Consider the following 20,278-nt stretch of genomic DNA (forward strand, 5'->3'; position numbering starts at 1 on the left):
CCCTGGCTCACTACCTCCCCCCCTCCCCCACACACCAAACCCCCTGGCTCACTCCCCCCTCCCCCACACACCCAAACCCCCCTGGCTCCCCCCCCCTCCCCCACACACCCAAACCCCCCTGGCTCACTCCCCCCCCCCACACACCCAAACCCCCCTGGCTCTCACTCCCCCCCTCCCCACACACCCAAACCCCCCCTGGCTCACTCCCCCCCCCTCCCCCACACACCTAAACCCCCCTGGCTCACTCCCCCCCTCCCCCACACACCCAAACCCCCCTGGCTCACTACCTCCCCCCCTCCCCCCACACACCCAAACCCCCTGGCTCACTACCCTCCCCCCCTCCCCCACACACCCAAACCCCCCTGGCTCACTACCTCCCCCCTCCCCCACACACCCAAACCCCCCTGGCTCACTCCCCCCTCCCCCACACACCCAAACCCCCCTGGCTCACTACCTCCCCCCCTCCCCCACACACCCAAACCCCCCCTGGCTCACTCCCCCCTCCCCCACACACCCAAACCCCCCTGGCTCACTACCTCCCCCCTCCCCCACACACCCAAACCCCCCTGGCTCACTCCCCCCTCCCCACACACCCAAACCCCCCTGGCTCACTCCCCCCTCCCCCACACACCCAAACCCCCCTGGCTCACTCCCCCCTCCCCCACACACCCAAACCCCCCTGGCTCACTACCTCCCCCCTCCCCCACACACCCAAACCCCCCTGGCTCACTCCCCCCTCCCCCACACACCCAAACCCCCCTGGCTCACTCCCCCTCCCCCACACACCCAAACCCCCCTGGCTCACTACCTCCCCCCCTCCCCCACACACCCAAACCCCCCTGGCTCACTCCCCCCTCCCCCACACACCCAAACCCCCCACCCAAACCCCCCTGGCTCACTCCCCCCTCCCCCACACACCCAAACCCCCCACCCAAACCCCCCTGGCTCACTACCTCCCCCCCTCCCCCACACACCCAAACCCCCCTGGCTCACTCCCCCCTCCCCCACACACCCAAACCCCCCTGGCTCACTCCCCCCTCCCCCACACACCCAAACCCCCCTGGCTCACTCCCCCCTCCCCCACACACCCAAACCCCCCTGGCTCACTCCCCCCCCTCCCCCACACACCCAAACCCCCCTGGCTCACTCCCCCCTCCCCACACACCCAAACCCCCCTGGCTCACTACCTCCCCCCTCCCCCACACACCCAAACCCCCCTGGCTCACTACCTCCCCCCCTCCCCCACACACCCAAACCCCCCTGGCTCACTCCCCCCTCCCCCACACACCCAAACCCCCCTGGCTCACTACCTCCCCCCCTCCCCCACACACCCAAACCCCCCTGGCTCACTCCCCCCTCCCCCACACACCCAAACCCCCCTGGCTCACTACCTCCCCCCTCCCCCACACACCCAAACCCCCCTGGCTCACTACCTCCCCCCCTCCCCCACACACCCAAACCCCCCTGGCTCACTCTCCCCCTCCCCCACACACCCAAACCCCCTGGCTCACTCCCCCCCTCCCCCACACACCCAAACCCCCCTGGCTCACTCCCCCCCTCCCCCACACACCCAAACCCCCCTGGCTCACTCCCCCCTCCCCCACACACCCAAACCCCCCTGGCTCACTCCCCCCCTCCCCCACACACCCAAACCCCCCTGGCTCACTCCCCCCTCCCCCACACACCCAAACCCCCCTGGCTCACTACCTCCCCCCCTCCCCCACACACCCAAACCCCCCTGCTCACTACCTCCCCCCCTCCCCCACACACCCAAACCCCCTGGCTCACTCCCCCCTCCCCCACACACCCAAACCCCCCTGGCTCACTACCTCCCCCCTCCCCCACACACACCAAACCCCCCTGGCTCACTACCTCCCCCCCTCCCCCCACACACCCAAACCCCCCTGGCTCACTCCCCCCTCCCCCACACACCCAAACCCCCCTGGCTCACTACCTCCCCCCCTCCCCCACACACCCAAACCCCCCTGGCTCACTCCCCCCTCCCCCACACACCCAAACCCCCCTGGCTCACTACCTCCCCCCCTCCCCCACACACCCAAACCCCCCTGGCTCACTACCTCCCCCCTCCCCCACACACCCAAACCCCCCTGGCTCACTACCTCCCCCCTCCCCCACACACCCAAACCCCCCTGGCTCACTACCTCCCCCCTCCCCCACACACCCAAACCCCCCTGGCTCACTACCTCCCCCCCTCCCCCACACACCCAAACCCCCCTGGCTCACTCCCCCCTCCCCCACACACCCAAACCCCCCTGGCTCACTCCCCCCTCCCCCACACACCCAAACCCCCCTGGCTCACTCCCCCCTCCCCCACACACCCAAACCCCCCTGGCTCACTACCTCCCCCCCTCCCCCACACACCCAAACCCCCCTGGCTCACTCCCCCCTCCCCCACACACCCAAACCCCCCTGGCTCACTCCCCCCTCCCCCACACACCCAAACCCCCCTGGCTCACTACCTCCCCCCTCCCCCACACACCCAAACCCCCCTGGCTCACTACCTCCCCCCCTCCCCCACACACCCAAACCCCCCTGGCTCACTCCCCCCCTCCCCCACACACCCAAACCCCCCTGGCTCACTCCCCCCTCCCCCACACACCCAAACCCCCCTGGCTCACTACCTCCCCCCTCCCCCACACACCCAAACCCCCCTGGCTCACTCCCCCCTCCCCCACACACCCAAACCCCCCTGGCTCACTCCCCCCCTCCCCCACACACCCAAACCCCCCTGGCTCACTCCCCCCCTCCCCCACACACCCAAACCCCCCTGGCTCACTCCCCCCTCCCCCACACACCCAAACCCCCCTGGCTCACTACCTCCCCCCCTCCCCCACACACCCAAACCCCCCTGGCTCACTACCTCCCCCCCTCCCCCACACACCCAAACCCCCCTGGCTCACTACCTCCCCCCCTCCCCCACACACCCAAACCCCCCTGGCTCACTCCCCCCTCCCCCACACACCCAAACCCCCCCTGGCTCACTACCTCCCCCCCTCCCCCACACACCCAAACCCCCCTGGCTCACTCCCCCCTCCCCCACACACCCAAACCCCCCTGGCTCACTCCCCCCTCCCCCACACACCCAAACCCCCCTGGCTCACTCCCCCCTCCCCCACACACCCAAACCCCCCTGGCTCACTACCTCCCCCCCTCCCCCACACACCCAAACCCCCCTGGCTCACTACCTCCCCCCCTCCCCCACACACCCAAACCCCCCTGGCTCACATCCCCCCTCCCCCACACACCCCAAACCCCCCTGGCTCACTACCTCCCCCCTCCCCCACACACCCAAACCCCCCTGGCTCACTCCCCCCTCCCCCACACACCCAAACCCCCCTGGCTCACTCCCCCCTCCCCCACACACCCAAACCCCCCTGGCTCACTCCCCCCCTCCCCCACACACCCAAACCCCCCTGGCTCACTCCCCCCTCCCCCACACACCCAAACCCCCCTGGCTCACTACCTCCCCCCCTCCCCCACACACCCAAACCCCCCTGGCTCACTACCTCCCCCCCTCCCCCACACACCCAAACCCCCCTGGCTCACTCCCCCCTCCCCCACACACCCAAACCCCCCTGGCTCACTCCCCCCTCCCCCACACACCCAAACCCCCCTGGCTCACTCCCCCCTCCCCCACACACCCAAACCCCCCTGGCTCACTCCCCCCCTCCCCCACACACCCAAACCCCCCTGGCTCACTACCTCCCCCCCTCCCCCACACACCCAAACCCCCCTGGCTCACTCCCCCCTCCCCCACACACCCAAACCCCCCTGGCTCACTCCCCCCTCCCCCACACACCCAAACCCCCCTGGCTCACTACCTCCCCCCCTCCCCCACACACCCAAACCCCCCTGGCTCACTACCTCCCCCCTCCCCCACACACCCAAACCCCCCTGGCTCACTCCCCCCTCCCCCACACACCCAAACCCCCCTGGCTCACTACCTCCCCCCCTCCCCCACACACCCAAACCCCCCACCCAAACCCCCCTGGCTCTCTCCCCCCCACACCCAAACCCCCGGTTTACTCCCCCTCCCCCGAACTCAAACCCCTGTCTCGCTCCCCCTCCCCCGTCTCGCTCCCCACTCTATCTTGCCACCCCCCCCCCCCCCCCCCCCCCGGCAGGTCTGTATTCTGGAGCTTATTACCGAGGGGGGAGACATGGCCCAAGGGTTAAAACTGTAAAGAACAGACAAATGACAGGTTTTCTGGTAAGTTTTTGGAAGGAAAATAAATGTTTATTCTTCAACACCTGGTATTGACAATCACACCCGCCTTCACCATCATACAGGCGCACACAGGCATATACAAGCAGTCAAGAAAAGATCATGCTTACTGACGATAGCGTGCACTTAGATTGTAAAAGTCCTGAAGTTCCCTGTCACACTTGCTTTTCCCCCCCGAGTTGAAGTCTTGAAACATTGAGGGTCTGTAATTCCTTTTACACATCTGCAGCAAGTGTTGGTTGCTGGAGGAACTCCGGCTCAGAATTGATGAGCTGGAGTCCGTGCTCCGGATGCTGCGGCACATCTGGGAGGGGGAGAATTACCTGGACGCTTCGTCACACCCGGTATATTAAGTACCTCAAGTCTGGTCAGTGGTCAGGGTCAGCAGGTTGTGACTGCGAGTGAGGCAGGTAGAGGGATCCTGTGTTCAGGAACAGAGGAGCCTCAGCTCTTGACCTTGTCCAACAGGTATGAGGTACTTGCTCCCTGTGTGGATGAGGAAGAGGGCTATAGGGAGAATGATCCAGCACCGTAGCACAGGAGGCCATTCAAGAGGGGGGAGCAAAAAGACAAGTGGTAGTTGTAGGGGATTCTATAATTAGAGATAAAAGCAAAGAACTGCGGATGCTGGAAATCCTAAACAAAAATAGAAACAGAAATACCTGCAGGTCAGACAGCATCGGCGGAGAAGAGCACAGTTGACGTTTCGAGTCCTCATGACCCTTCAACAGAACAGATGCTGCCAGACGTGCTGAGTTTTTCCAGGTATTTTTGTTTCTATAATTAGGGGAATTGATAGCTTCCTTTGTAAGCAGGATCGAGAGTCCCGCATGGTATGTTGCCTGCCCGGTGCCAAGGTGAGGGATATTTCTGACCAGCTTGAAAGGATATTGGAGAGTGAGGGGGAGGATCCAGTTGTTGTGGTCCACGTCGGGACAAATAACATAGGTAAGACTAGGAAAGAGGACCTGTTTGGGGATTATCAGGAACTAGGAACTAAATTAAAGAACAGGTCCTCAAGGGTTATAATCTCCGGATTACTACCCGAGCCACGTGCAAATTGGCATAGGGACGTGAGAATAAGGGAAGTAAACATGGCTAAAGGAGTGGTGCTGGAAAGAGGGGTTCCATTTCGTGGGGCACTAGCATCAGTATTGGAACAGGAGGGATCTGTACCATTTGGCATAGTCTCCACCTGAACCGATCTAGGACCAATGTTCTAGCAAAAAGGGTAAATAGGGTGGTCAACAGGACTTTAAACTAGAAAGTGGGGGTTGAGGGCGTGAGGGGGGCACGGTGTTGGGGGGGGGTGGTGGGGGGCGGTGGTGGGAAGGGAAGGGTAAAACTCCAAGAAGTATGACTAATGGGAAACAAAGCAGCAGGTTAGCGTGTGGGGGTGGATTCAACTTCATGGAAAATTATGAAAAAACTGAAAAGAAAGGAGAGCCCAGGAGAGGCTATTAAAGTCTCCAGAACACAAAATAGGACAGAGTGTTTGGAAAGGGAAAGGAATCTAACTTCAGGCACATCAGATAAAGGGACGATAATGAGAAGGGACTGGAAATACAGGACTGAAGATGTTGTATCTGAATGCATGCAGTATATGAAATAAGGTAAATGAGCTTGTGGCGCAGATTGAAATTGGCAGGTATGATGTGGTGGGCATCACGGAGACATGGCTGCAAGGGGATCAGGGCTGGGAGCTAAATATCCAAGGATATACATCCTATTGAAAAGATAGGCAGGTTGGCAGAGGGGGTGGGGTTGCATTGTCAGTAAGAAATTAAATTAAATCGATAGCAAGAAATGACGTAGGGTCAGATGATGTAGAATCTGTATGGGTAGAGTTGAGGAACCTCAAAGGTAAAAAATCCATAATGGGAGTTATGTACAGGTCTCCGAACAGGATGTGGGGCACATGATAAACCAAGAGATAGAAAAGGTGTGTAAGAAAGGCAAGGTTACAGTGAACAAGGGGGATTTCAATGTGCAGGTAGCCTGGGAAAATCAGGTTGGTAGTGGATCCCAAGAAAAGGAATTTGTGGAATGTCTATGAGGTGGACATTGGGCTGCTAGAAAATGATGCTGGAGAAGTAGTAGTGAGGAACAAAGAAATGGCGGAGGAACTGAATAGATACTTTGCGTCAGTCTTCACAGTGGAAGACACGAGTAACATCCCCAAAGAGTCGGGGGGCAGAGGTGAGTATGGTGGCGATTACCAAGGAGAAGGTGCTAGGGAAACTGAAAGGTCTGAAGGTGGATAAATCACCTAGACCAGATGGATTACACCCCAGAGTTCTGAAGGAGATAGCTGAAGAGATAGTGGAGGCGTTAGTGGTGATCTTTCAGGAATCACTGGAGTCAGGGAGGGTCCCAGAGGACTGGAAAATCGCTAATGTAACCCCCCTGTTTAAGAAGCGAGTGAGGCAACAGATGGAAATTACAGGCCGATTAGCCTGACCTCGGTTGTTGGTAAGATTTTAGAGTCCATTATTAAGGATGAGATTTCAGAATACTTGGAAGTGCATGGTAAAATAGGGCAAAGTCAGCATGGTTTCATCAAGGGGAGGTCATGCCTGACAAATCTGTTAGAATTCTTTGAGGAGGTAACGCGTAGGTTAGACAAAGGAGAGCCAATGGATGTTATCTACTTGGACTTCCAGAAGGCCTTTGACAAGGTGCCGCACAGGATGCTGCTCAGTAAGATAAGAGCCCAAGAGGCAAGGTACTAGCATGGATAGAAGATTGGCTGTCTGGCAGGAGGCAGAGATTGGGGATAAGGGGGTCCTTCTCAGGATGGCGGCCGGTGACTAGTGGAGTTCCGCAGGGGTCAGTGTTGGGACCACAACTTTTCACTTTATACATTAATGATCTAGATGAAGGAACTGAGGGCATTCTGGCTAAGTTTGCAGATGATACAAAGATAGGTGGAGGGACAGGGAGTATTGAGGAGGCAGGGAGGCTGCAGAAGGATTTGGACAGGTTAAGAGAATGGGCAAAGAAGTGGCAGATGGAATACAACGTGGGGAAGTGTGAAGTCATGAACTTTGGTAGGAAGAATAGAGGCATAGACTGTTTTCTAAATGGGGAAAGAATTCAGAAATCTGGAGCGCAAAGGGACTTGAGAGTCCTAGTCCAGGATTCTCTTAAGGTTAACTTGCAGGTTGAGTCGGTAGTTAGGAAGGTAAATGCAATGTTGGCATTTATTTCGAGAAGGTTAGAATATAAAAGCAGGGATGTGCTGCTGAGGCTTTATAAGGCTCTGGTCAGACCACATTTAGAATATTGTGAGCAATTCTGGGCCCCGTATCTCAGGAAGGATGTGCTGACCCTGGAGAGGGTCCAGAGGAGGTTCACGAGAACGATCCCAGGAATGAAAGGCTTAACATATGAGGAACATTTGAGGACTCTGGGTCTATACTCGATGGTGTTTAGAAGGATGAGGGGGGATCTGGTTGACACTTCCAGAATACTGAAAGGCCTGGATAGAGTGGACATGGGGAAGATGTTTCCATTAGTAGGAGAGACTAGGGCCCGAGGGCACAGCCTCAGAGTAAAGGGAAGACCTTTTAGAACAGAGATGAGGAGAAACTTCTTTAGCCAGAGAGTGGTGAATCTATGGAATTCATTGCCGCAGAAGGCTGTGGAGGCCAGGTCATTGAGTGTATTTAAGACCGAGATAGATAGGTTCTTGATTGGTAAGGGGATCAAAGGTTACAGGGAGAAGGCGGGAGAATGGGGTTGAGAAATTTATCAGCCATGATTGAATGGTGGAGCAGACTCGATGGGTCGAATGGCCTAATTTCTTCTCTTAACGTCTTATGGTCTTTTCTCTTGGTCCACTGAAGAATAGGGTCTGGATGTTTAGGAAGTTGCATTTGCAGTAGATTATTGCTTGCAGTGGAAGATTTCTCTCGTTCCACTCCAGTGAAAGACATTCGAACCCATGTAGTGAAACCCTGGCTCAGTTCCTCAAGTAGAGAGGTAAAGGCCAACCTGAATTCTCTACCTATTGCTGCTTCTTCTGCAGGGTCTTGTGCGTTTGCTGGTCTAGATCTTTCTCCCTTGCTGCTCCACAAATATGCCTTAATGAGTATCCTTATCAGAAAGCTAGTTTCTCTCATGTGATCAGACTGTTTCCGTCTACTGTCTTCACAAATGGTTTCTGAAAACTAGACCATTGTCAAATAATGGGGTTCGAGTTTCACCTGTTCACTTGCCGTCATGATAGAATAGGATGTTTCCATACCAATTCTCTGTTTTCAACTCCAAAGCCAAAAAGTCTACAAGCGGTATTTTGAAAGCAGTTTCTTCCATTGTTTTGAGAAGGTCAGCTGTTAACCACAAGAAAGGTCACTTATGTTTTCGTGACTTCTCCCACAAGCTCATTTGCATGTTAATGACTTGTTCAGAAATGAAGGTTAGCCTAGTTGTTTTGTGTAGTTTCACGTGTATTGACAGGAAAGGAAAGGCCACCTGACCTCTCGGCTCTATTGCGTTTTAAGGAAAAGTGCCCATTTTGAGTGGTCCATATTGCGTGAGCGTGACAGGATCTGATGGTTTGATACCATTTTGTTTTCTTTCTCTCCCAGGTGAGGGAGTTCAATGGCCGGCACTACATCTTGGAGAAAGGAATCACTGGGGACTTTGCACTGGTTAAGGCCTGGAAAGCGGATCAGACTGGGAACATTGTGTTCAGGTAATTCATCCTTCTGATGCACGATCCCAATCGGAGGCAGCTGGGCCGGGGCTGAATCGAGAGGGGGGCCGGGATTGAGGCAGGGGTGTTAATTCGTCAGAAGTTAAACGCTTTCTTACCGGCACCCTCATAAGTAGGGCCCGAGCCCTTTGCTGGCCGGGCAAGTTCGATGCTGAGACAGGTCACAGCAAAGGCAGGATAATGGTGACCCTCATCCCATCATTGCTCGATGTATATCGTGTAAACTCCTGAACGGGCCTAAGGCTGCCACTTCTGCCCCTGAAAGGTGCCCAGTCTATCTCAGATTACCCTGGAAGGGGTAAGGTATCTTAAACATTTGAGCAACGGGTGAAGCTAACTGTTTCACGCTGCTACTGTACAGTAGCAACCACGAGTGGTATTCGTCACTAACAGGATGCGGCCGTCAAGCCAAAAAGACGTTCTGCCTATCACACAAATGAGTAACGTGGTGTATGAATTTCAGTGCCAGTGTGATGCTAGGTATGTAGGCCGTATGTCAAGACTGGTGGATTGTATCAAACTTGTCCCTTCCGCTGTTCACAACGGGCACGGAGCTAACCATACTTAATCAGCCCGTGATTGCAAAACTCATAGTGTCCAACCTTAGATGTGATTCTGCAATTGGACGACACTTACTAAACAATCGTGATTTTGCTAAGAATTACACTGAGAACCAATTTAAGATTATCAGTTGGGCTCGCAGGGTGGCTCACTTATGCATGCTAGATACATTCACACACAGGGCCCTGTCCTTTGTAAACAGAGTCTGTCCCCACATTGCGCCATTTTGAACTAAACAAAAGCTTGTGGGACAGCCATTCCCTGATTCATTCCTCATGACAATACCTTGACCAATCAGAGTCAACCTGCCTGGTTTAAATTTAAACAAAATCCTGTCAGTTAATTGTTCCCTAGTGCATTCTCCATGGCAACACTTCCGCCAGTCAGAGTAGGGAGCAGCTGGAGCAGCTGTTCCCCTTAGTTGAAGGGTCAGTCACGAGGGGGCATAAGTTCAAGGTGAGGGGCAGGAGGTTTAGGGGGGATGTGAGGAAAAACTTTTTTACCCAGAGTGTGGTGACGGTCTGGAATGCGCTGCCTGGGAGGGTGGTGGAGGTGGGTTGCCTCACATCCTTTAAAAAGTACCTGGATGAGCACTTGGCACATCATAACATTCAAGGCTGTGGGCCAAGTGCTGATAAATGGGATTAGGTAGGTAGGTCAGGTGTTTCTCACATGTCGGTGCAGACTCGATGGGCTGAAGGGCCTCTTCTGCTCTGTGTGATTCTGAGAGTCCACTTGCTGACCAATCAGCACTCTCTTTCAACGTAGTATAAATTGTTGTTCCCTTTACACTTGGTATTCTTGTGAATCTGTCCCGATGAGTGCAAGATGAAAAGCTTTGACAGCATGTCTCTATTCAGCAGTGCTCAAGTTAAATGTTATTTATACTGAAGTAAACCTAACTCCAGCATTGCGTAGTGAGTAGAGAGTTAGAAGCTCCTTGGTGCTAATAGGATAGGGATTGGAGGTGGATGAATTAAATGCAGTTTTAATTGTCAGGCGTGTGGGCTGAAACAGGCCAACCTACTCGTTTTACAGGAGACCAGACACAGGATGCTTTTATTATCCAGTCACACCGAGATCCCTGAGCTAAAAGGTCAGTACTCAGCCCACCGCCCTACCCAGGATCGGAGCACAAGAAACTCAGCTTAAGCTGTTGTTTCAATTCTGGCCATAACGTAGAACACATTGTTTCCTGTCCCTGCTGAAAAGAGAGACACACGTTACTGAAGATTTTCATCTTGCCCTCATCAGGACAAATGCAAGAATACCAAAGTTCAAACGATCACAGCCATTTATACTACAGGAGAAACAGGTGCTGATTAGTTGGCAAGCTGACTCTGATTGGCCAAGGTGTTGCCATGGAGAAAGCAGAGAAGAACTATTCGCTCTCCAAGTCCCTGGGCAGTTCAGAGGCTCAAGGCTTGAACATATTCCTTTTGTTGGCAGAGAACGCGTCAAACCAATCAGCACTCTTTTCTCCTGCAGTATAAATTGTTGTGATTGTTTGAAATTTGACATTCTTGTGTTTGTCCCGATGAGAGGAAGATAAAAAGCTTTGGCAATGTGTCTCTTTTCAGCAATATTCAAGTTCTGTCCGACCGAGTTCTGACTGTTTGAAACCTGTTGTGATCGTATTGAACTTTTGTGTGTGGGTGAGGACAGGTGTAATTTCTCCCATGGTTGAATAGTTGCCAACTAACCATCTTGGATGATATGTCAAGAGTGGCCGAAGGGCCTTTTTCTTTGCTGTAGACCTCTGTGACTCTCTGGCAATTTGCTGCAGGACCGGGAGGGGGGGTTCTGTGCCTGTAGAGCTGATCTCTTTACAAGCATCTGTGTGTTCAGGGTGGAGTGATGTACATGCACTTTACCAGGTTACAGTATAGTAGGACAATGCATCCATCTTGCAAATCGAGGTCAGAGAGCTGGCCTTTGAAGACTGCTTTGGGATTGGCCTGGTGCTCTGGGCTGTTGGGATTGGCTGGGTACTCTGGGCTGTTGGGATTGGCTGGGTGCTCTGGGCTGTTGGGATTGGCCCGGTGCTCTGGGCTGTTGGGACTGGCCCAGCGCTCTGGGCTGTTGGGATTGGCCCGGCGCTCTGGGCTGTTGGGATTGGCCCGGCGCTCTGGGCTGTTGGGATTGGCCCGGTGCTCTGGGCTGTTGGGATTGGCCCAGCGCTCTGGGCTGTTGGGATTGGCCCGGCGCTCTGGGCTGTTGGGATTGGCCCGGCGCTCTGGGCTGTTGGGATTGGCCCGGCGCTCTGGGCTGTTGGGATTGGCCCGGCGCTCTGGGCTGTTGGGATTGGCCCGGTGCTCTGGGCTGTTGGGATTGGCCCGGTGCTCTGGGCTGTTGGGATTGGCCTGGTGCTCTGGACTGCCCTCTCACATCTGTATGTTCCCTTTCAGGAAAACTGCACGGAATTTCAACCAACCCATGTGTAAAGCTGCTAAAGTGACTGTGGTGGAGGTACGTGTGTGAGTGAGTGAGTGTGTGTGTGGAAGAATGAAAGGTGATCTAATTGAAACCTAAAAGGTTCTTAAGGGATTTGACAGCGTAGATTCTGAGAGGATGTTTCTCTTGGCTCGGTAATCGAGAACACAGTGTCACAGACTCAGAATGAGAGGTTGACCATTTAGGACTGAGAATTTTCTTCAGAAAACAGTTGTGAATTTTTAGAATCTCTACTCCAGAGAGCTGTGGATGCTTTATCATTGAATATATTCAAGACTGAGAGTGATAGATCTGTGGGTATTAAGGGAATTGAGGGGTATGGAGATAAAGTAGGAAGTCAGAGTGAATGATTGAGCAGGCACAAAGGTTCAAATGAACAACTCCAGCTGATATTTCTTCTGTCCTTATGTGTCTGTCTACATTATTTTGGTCTTTCAAGGGATGTGGGCTTTGCTGGCTGGGCCAGCATTTATTGTCCTTCCCTAAGTGCCCTCAAAGGAGCTGGTGAACTGCCTTCAACAGCTGCAGTTCACATGGTCTGCATGTGGTTAGTACTTTTAAGATAGCTTTTTCTTAACCTGTAGATGGAACTTTACTGAGCGAGACAGTGTGTGCATGTGCTAGACAAAGAGTTGCTAAAGCTACTCTGCACCCTCCACATGACTGTCTCTCAATGCAGCCATCAATTCTATCTCCTAGTGCATGTGAATTAGAGACACCAGGCACATAGAGTGGAGATGAAGAGGGAGGTAACCTAGCAACCAACGCAGCACCATCAGTCACTGATACGTCACTGGCAGAAAGATTACTGGGATCTGCAGCACAGAGGTGGGACAGTGATAGGCAATTTGTTTGAAGTTTGGTTTTGGTTGTTTAGCAGTGAGATTAGATATTCTTTGAAGAATAACAGTTTCATGTGCTGGTTTAATTCAGTCACATTTTACATCACATGACCCCAGGCAGACTGTGTGGGCTCCATATCCAGAGGAAGCCTTTCACCCATTCCGTTCACAGACAAGCAGAAAGCACACGGTTAGTGCTTCTGAGTAACATGGGAAACTGAATTCACTAATGAAAATTTAATTATCCAATAGGAAACAATACTGGGAAATGAAGGAATACTTTAGTGAGCATGATCACACATCAAGGTGTAGCATGTTACTGCATCAAAACAGGAGTGATACAGAGTAATGCTCCCTCTACACTGTCCCCATCAAACACTCCCAGGACAGGTACAGCACGGGGTTAGATACAGAGTAAAGCTCCCTCTACACTGTCCCCATCAAACACTCCCAGGACAGGTACAGCACGGGGTTAGATACAGAGTAAATCTCCCTCTACACTGTCCCCATCAAACACTCCCAGGACAGGTACAGCACGGGGTTAGATACAGAGTAAATCTCCCTCTAAACTGGCCCCATCAAACACTCCCAGGACAGGTACAGCACGGGGTTAGATACAGAGTAAAGCTCCCTCTACACTAACCCCCGAGTCTTCCTTAGACAGTCTCAGTAGTGTCCCCTGTGCTGCAGCATGTTGTTCTCTGGGTTTCTGAGTGTGATTGACACCCTGTGTTTGTGCTGAAGAGGACTTGAGTGCTCTTGAAGGTCCAGCATTCATCCATGTGTGATAAGATTGAGTGCTCAAAGCTGGAACAATTGGGTAGTGTCACAGGGTCAGTGGAGCGGCTGACACTCTCAGTTTCTGCTCATGTACAGAACCATCTGTTGCGTGGAGTTGTTTTTTGTCAGTGGCTGTGAATCAAAGCCCATCCCAAATGGAAAGAGTTGGAGAATCGACAGCAAGTGGAGGAGGGAACACTGTTGACGGCTGTACCTCTTGTTCTCTCTCTCTGTCTTTAACAGGTTGAGGAGATTGTTGACACTGGAGCCTTTGCCCCTGAAGATGTGCACATCCCCAGTATCTATGTACAGAGAGTCATAAAGGGAAGCAAGTATGAGAAGAGGATTGAGGTGAGCAGGGCAAGGTTGCTGGCCTTGCACAGGGCCCTGATCTGTGTATAAACTTGAGCCAAAAAAAAACAACCTGTGTTGATGTGGGAGCTCATCATTTCTCTCCAAGCTGCCTTGTCAATGAATTACTCTGAGGTGCAATAATTGTTATCATGGCAAGCAAAGCTGCCACTTTGAACACAGCAGGATCCCCCCCTACAACAACTGGATATGATCTCAGTTCATGGGGTTTCTGTATTTGAAGGAATGCTGTGTGTTTGGCAGCATTGCTCTGACTGCTGGTCTTAACGCTTTCAGAGACAGGAGGTCGTTTGTTTAAGCCCCACTCCAGTACAGTGCCTGACGTTACCGTACATGGGAGTGCAGCCTTGACCAGAGGTGTTGCCCTTCTGCTCGGACATGGAAGCCAAGACCCAGTCTGCCCGTTCAGCTGAATGTGAACGATCACCAGGCAGCATTCAAAGAAACTGCAGATAGTCCTGCTCGGGCCCTGTGCCAGTACGGTCAAAAATAGATGACCCGGTCATTTATCTCACTAGTGTTTGGCTGCCATGTAACAAGAGGCAGGGCCCTCCTGTCCTCTGAAGTGCACATCCTGTGCCGTGTGAGAAACACTGCAATTCAGCCTGTGTTCACACATGCACAGGAAGAGCTATGAGCTGCAGCAGCTTAAACTCCGGGTTTCGTAGCTTGAGCACCAGCTGGTGTCACTGAGGTGCATCCATGAGGTTGAGAGCTTAGTAAATAGCATGTTTATAGATGTGGGCACTCTTGACGCTTAAGAGTGTGTAGGCAGTGAGGGAAGGGCTGACCATCGGACAGTCAGAAAGTTACAGGTAGGGAGTGCAGGAGTCCCCTGTGTGCATCCCACTCTCAAACCAGTTTTCAGTTCTGAACACCGATGAGTGTGATGGTTCATCTGGGGAGTGCAGCCAGAGCCAAGTCCATAGCACCACGAGTGTCTCAGCTGTACAGGGGGTACAAGGAAGACTGGACGAGCAATAGTGATCGGTGATTCGATAGTTAGAGGAACAGTCTCTGTGGCTGTAGGCATGACTCCAGGATGGTGTGTTTCCTCCCTGGTGCCAGGGTCAAGGATGTCACTTAGCGGCTGCAGAGTACCCTGAGGAGGGAGGGTGAACAGCCGGCAGTCGTGGTCTGTGGCTTCCTGATATATATTAATGAGCTTGGTCTTGGTGTACAGGGCACAGTTTGTGTTTGCAGACGATACAAACTGTGAGGAGGACAGTGTAGAACTTCAAATGGACAAAGACAGGTTGGTGGAATGGGCGGACAGGTGACAGATGAAATTTAATGCAGAGAAATGTGAAGTGATTCATTTTGTAGGAGGAATGCGGGGAGACAATATAAAATAAAGTCGCCCATTCTCAAGGAGTGCAGGAGCAGAGGGAACTGGGTGTTGTTGTGCATAAACCATTGAAGGTGGCAGGACAGGTTGAGAGAGAGGGTAATAAAGCAGACAGTATCCTGGGCTTTATTAATAGGAGCGCAGAGTACAAGAGCAGTGAAATTATTTTAAATGTGTATAAGACACTGGTTTGGCCTCAAATACCACTGGTGTTGTGTCCAGTTCTGGGCACCACACCTGAGGAAGGATGTGAAGGCTTTAGAGAGAGTGCGGAAAAGATTCACAAGAATGGTTCCAGGGATGAGGAACTTCAGTTATGAAGTTAGATTGGAGAAGTTGGGATTGTCTTCCTTAGAGAAGAGAAGGTTGAGAAGAGATTTGATTGAGATGTTCAAAATCATGAGGGGTCTGGGCAGAGTGGATGGGGAGAAACTGTTCCCATTGGTGGAAGGATCGAGAACCAGAGGGCACAGATTTAAGGTGATTGGCAAAAGAAGTAATGGAGACATGAGAAAGTTTTCCTCACAGCGAGTGGCTAGGGTCTGGAATGCACGGCCTGAGAGTGTGGGGGAGGCAGGGTCAGAGGGAATTGGATCATTATCTGAAAAGGAAGAAAGTGCAGGGTTACGGGGAGAAGGCAGGAGAATGACACTAGGTACATTGCTCCTTCGTAGAGCCAACATAGACACAGCGCTCTGAATGGCCTTCTTCTGTGCCGTAAGAAGTCTGATTCTACGACAGTTCTTAAAGTCATTCATCATATTGAGGCAGAAAGATGTAGAGGTGTTTTTTTTTTTCATTCGTTCTTGGATGTGGACTTCGCTGGCTGGACCAGCATTTATTGCCTATCCCTAATTGCCCTTGAGAAGGTGGTGGTGAGCTGCAGTCCATGTGGTGTAGGTACACCCACAGTGCTTTCTGTGGTGGTTTGCTACAACAGAATGGCTTGTTAACCCGCTTCTTAAAAGATGAATTTCTCAAATGACTGAACCAAAAGATAAAATTTCACTTTTTAAGATAATGTTGTGAAACAAACAAGTTAAAATCAAAGCAGATCAAACGTTAAGTAACTGGCAACTTTACAACTGAAACTAGAGAAAAGGTAAGCTTAACTATATTCAGGACTGAGATAAACAGATTTTTAATCAGGAAGGGAACGAGGGTTATGGGAAAAGGCAGGAAAGTGGAGTTGAGGGTTATCAGATCAGCCATGATCTCATTGAATGGTGGATCAGACTCAATGGGCTGAATGGCCTACTTCTGCTCCTATGTCTTATGGTCTTAAGTTTCATATCATCTAACTAATGCAACCAAAATATGCCTTACGAAACGCTTTTGCCCTACACCACACAGATATGTAAGACCATAAGACATAGGAGCAGAAACTAGGCCATTCGGCCCATCGCCATTCAATCATGGCTGATAAGTTTCTCAACCCCATTCTCCCGCCTTCTCCCCGTAACCTTTGATCCCCTTACCAATCAAGAGCCTATCTATCTCCGTCTTGAATACACAACTTATGTAGCATTAAAGGGACAGTCTCAAAATCACTCTCTGCTCTCCAGCAGAGGTTCACCTCTCCCAGCCAAGCCAGATCAAAACTTCCCCCGGCCGGGGTAAATGCGATTACTTTATAAGGCTCCCAGAAGGCAGGGTGGGGGCTCCATTGTCAGAGACTGATTTTCAGCCACAGGACAGCCCAGATTACCTTACAATTTACTGCTCGGACCTGGAAGCAGAGACCAAACATGAGGTTGACACGGGGCAAAAAAATTAGACCGGAGTGTAACGGGGTGGCATGTTCCACTTTGGGGAGGTGTTGATGACTTTCCTCCCTGTGACCTGGTGGGTCCCTATTCTGGGCTCGGAATGTGATATGGCCGGTCCTGGGGGCTTACTTGGGATTCTTTCTCCTGATCCTGCGTTTACTTGCAATAGTTCCCAAAACGTCAGGTCGCAACCTGGACTTTTCCTATGGTCGTGACCTTTCTCGTGCGCAGTGTTCCCACACTGCTTCCTTCCAGAAGCTTCCGCTCTGCAGTATTTGTAAGATGTTCTTTTACGTTCAGAGACGAACTTTTCGACAGACGGGAAGTTGTAACCCCAAACCGACAACGGAAGCGGACGTCACGAGGGAAAGGATCATTCGGAGAGCTGCACTGGAGTTTGAGGATGGTATGTATGGTATCCTTTAACGTGAACACAACCTACTGGCTCAGCTCCCAGGCTTTTAAAGGTTTAGAGATTGGGGGAATATTTTGTTCTTAAATGGCACAGTGTGAACAAGAGAGATATTCAAGGGATTATAACCGTTAGATCAGCAAAGCCACCCACTCAGAGTTTGGCTGCAGTCACAAGAAGGCGTTGGTTATATTATCCGACTATTTAATAGAATGTAATGAGGTTGTGTTGCTGTGTAAGGCCCTGGTTAGAGTCAGCTACATACCACCAAATCTGCTCATAGGGCAGGTGTGACTGCCTTGGGGAGGGGAGGGAGGATGTCTCAGCACATTGGGAATTTTACCCCGGAGCGAAGGTTAAGGAGGTTGAGTTGGTTTGCTTTTGACTGAGGAGTTGCCGGGGTGACCTGTTGGTGCTTTGGGAGCTGACATACTCGACTCAGGCAGAATGTCCCCGGTGGTAAGGGTTCAAATCCCAGGGGGTGCGGGGATTTAGGAAGTTAGGAGCAAGTCTCCTTCATCCAAAGTCGTGGAGTAATCTGCCAGAGAGACCGTTGAAGCTGGGACTACAAATGGAGTCAGGAGATAATTAGAGAGAGAGAGATTAAATCAAGAAGCGATTGATGGGGTGTGGAGAGTGCGTGGGATCGAGCTGGCAAATGGAGATAGATTTCTTAATTCAAATGGTCTTTTCCTCCCCCTAAATTCTGATGGTACTGCAGCTGTTAAAGCCACCCACTCACTCACACATGAACCATCCGGGCTCTATACTCGGTGGAGTTTAGAAGGATGAGGGGGGATCGGATTGAAACTTACAGAATACTGAAAGGCCTGGATAGAGTGGACGTGGGGAAGATGTTTCGATTGGTATGAGAGACTAGGACCCGAGGGCACAGCCTCAGAGTAAAGAGAAGACCTTTTAGAACAGAGATGAGGAGAAACTTCTTTAGCCAGAGAGTGGTGAATCTATGGAATTCATTGCCACAGAGGGCTGTGGAGGTCAGGTCATTGAGTGTATTTAAGACCGAGATAGATATGTTCTTGATTGGTAAGGGGATCAAAGGTTACAGGGAGAAGGCGGGAGAATGGGGTTGAGAAACCTATCAGCCATGATTGAATGGCAGAGCAGACTCGATGGGCCGATTGGCCTAATTTCTGCTCCTATTTCTTATGGTCTTATGGTTCCACATTTAGAGTTGGTTTCTGTACAGGCGTCGATTCTGACTTCCCTTTGAGCCCTGTATTAGACTTAACCGGAACATTCCAGCTAACCTGGGCATTGGAATGCCAATGCTGGCCAGCAACTTCATCCGCCCGGAGATCACTGTCCATCTGCAGAGCGAGAACGGTGTTCTGGGATTGGTAAGAACACAAGGTTCACAGGGGGCAGTGCCACAATGGCGTCACACTTTGAGCTTTCTGTTTTATTTTCCCACAGAATCACCTTTGAATGATTCCTATTAAAACCTGAGTACCAAATTCAGTGAAGCAGAATGGCTGTAGGATGTAAATTAAAGCCCAGTTGGTAGAATTGTGCCGCTGTCATATCTTGTTCGTTTCTGGGTTATGGACTTGGCTGACGTGGTCAGTTATTCTGAGCAAGCGTCGGTGACAGAGAGCGGCACAGGGTCAACCACATTGCTGTGGGTCTGGAGCCACGGGTAGGCCAGACCAGGTAAGGGCCACTCTTAAATGCCCCCTGAACTGGCAGAGCAAGCCACTCAGTTCAAGGGCAGTTAGGGATGGGCAACACCCCTGAATCTGGCCTTGCTGGAGACCCCCCCCACATCCCATGAAAGGAAAAAAAATCAAAATGTTGCAGACGCTGGAAATCTGAAATAAAAAGAGAAAATGCTGGGAAAACATCTGTGGAGAGAGAAACAGATGTTTTGCATCCAATCTGACATTCCTTCGAGTCCCAAGCTCAGTTTCTCTCTCCGCAGATGCTGTCCCCTGCTGGGTTTTCCCGGAACTTCACTTTTCGTGCTTAAAATAAGAACTTGGTCCCTGAATTATTAACCGTTCGAATACCGTATGCTTCACGTCGAAGCACTGCCAGTCAGTTCGACCTTTTAGTGAAATACCCGGATTCATTCAGTTAGACTTTGATTTGGAATCTCCCCTGAGATTGGGCAGGTTAGCGGTGGAGTGAGGGGCTGGTGAGGCCATAGAACCATGGAAAAGTTACAGCCCAGAAGGAGGCCAATCTGCCCATCTTGTCCATGCCAGCCCGAGGGCACCCAGGTGCTCTTCCTAATCCCACCTTCCTGCACCCGGCCCATAGCCCTGCAGCTTACAGCACTTTAGGTGCAGATCCAGGTACTTTTTAAACGAGTTTAGAGTTTCTGCCTCTACCACCAACTTGGGCAGTGAATTCCAGACACCCACTACCCTCTGCGTATAAAAGCTCTTCCTCATGTCCCCCCTGCAGCTTCTGCCACTTATCTTGAATCTACGTCCCCTGGTTCTAGAATTCTGCACCAAGGGAAACAATTTTATCCTGTCCACTCCATCTGTTCCCCTCAGGCCCTACTGCTCTCTCATTGCTAACTTATATTTCCCTTTTCCCATGCTGGCTGCCCTTTCTCCATCTGAGTATGAATAATGGCTCTCCCTCTTGTTATGACGTGGGACAACTGGGATTTGTGGCTGGGCAGCAGCACACTCCCTCTGGGTAACAGGAATCACACTGGAAGCTCATCACTCCTACGCCAATGGTGCCCGATCCAGAAGGCAGGGTTCCAGCGCTGATGGAAGTGCGGACAGATGTCCATT

At 52.1% G+C, this 20,278-nt stretch overlaps 1 protein-coding gene across 1 annotated transcript in view; it reads left to right on the top strand.

Moving 5' to 3' along the window:
* The first annotated feature begins 6,164 nt into the window (after positions 1–6,164).
* The window catches only part of LOC121276827 (succinyl-CoA:3-ketoacid coenzyme A transferase 1, mitochondrial-like), a 43,715-nt gene continuing 29,601 nt past the window's right edge, over positions 6,165–20,278 (top strand). The window contains exons 1-6 of the mRNA XM_041185371.1: positions 6,165–6,257; positions 8,839–8,945; positions 11,936–11,996; positions 13,847–13,954; positions 17,393–17,507; positions 18,771–18,865. Of these exons, the coding sequence (XP_041041305.1) occupies positions 6,165–6,257; positions 8,839–8,945; positions 11,936–11,996; positions 13,847–13,954; positions 17,393–17,507; positions 18,771–18,865 (579 nt within the window). The remainder of the gene's footprint in view (positions 6,258–8,838; positions 8,946–11,935; positions 11,997–13,846; positions 13,955–17,392; positions 17,508–18,770; positions 18,866–20,278) is intronic.

Source organism: Carcharodon carcharias, chromosome 4 (genome assembly GCF_017639515.1).
Source record: "Carcharodon carcharias isolate sCarCar2 chromosome 4, sCarCar2.pri, whole genome shotgun sequence".
NCBI classification, from domain to species: domain Eukaryota; kingdom Metazoa; phylum Chordata; class Chondrichthyes; order Lamniformes; family Lamnidae; genus Carcharodon; species Carcharodon carcharias.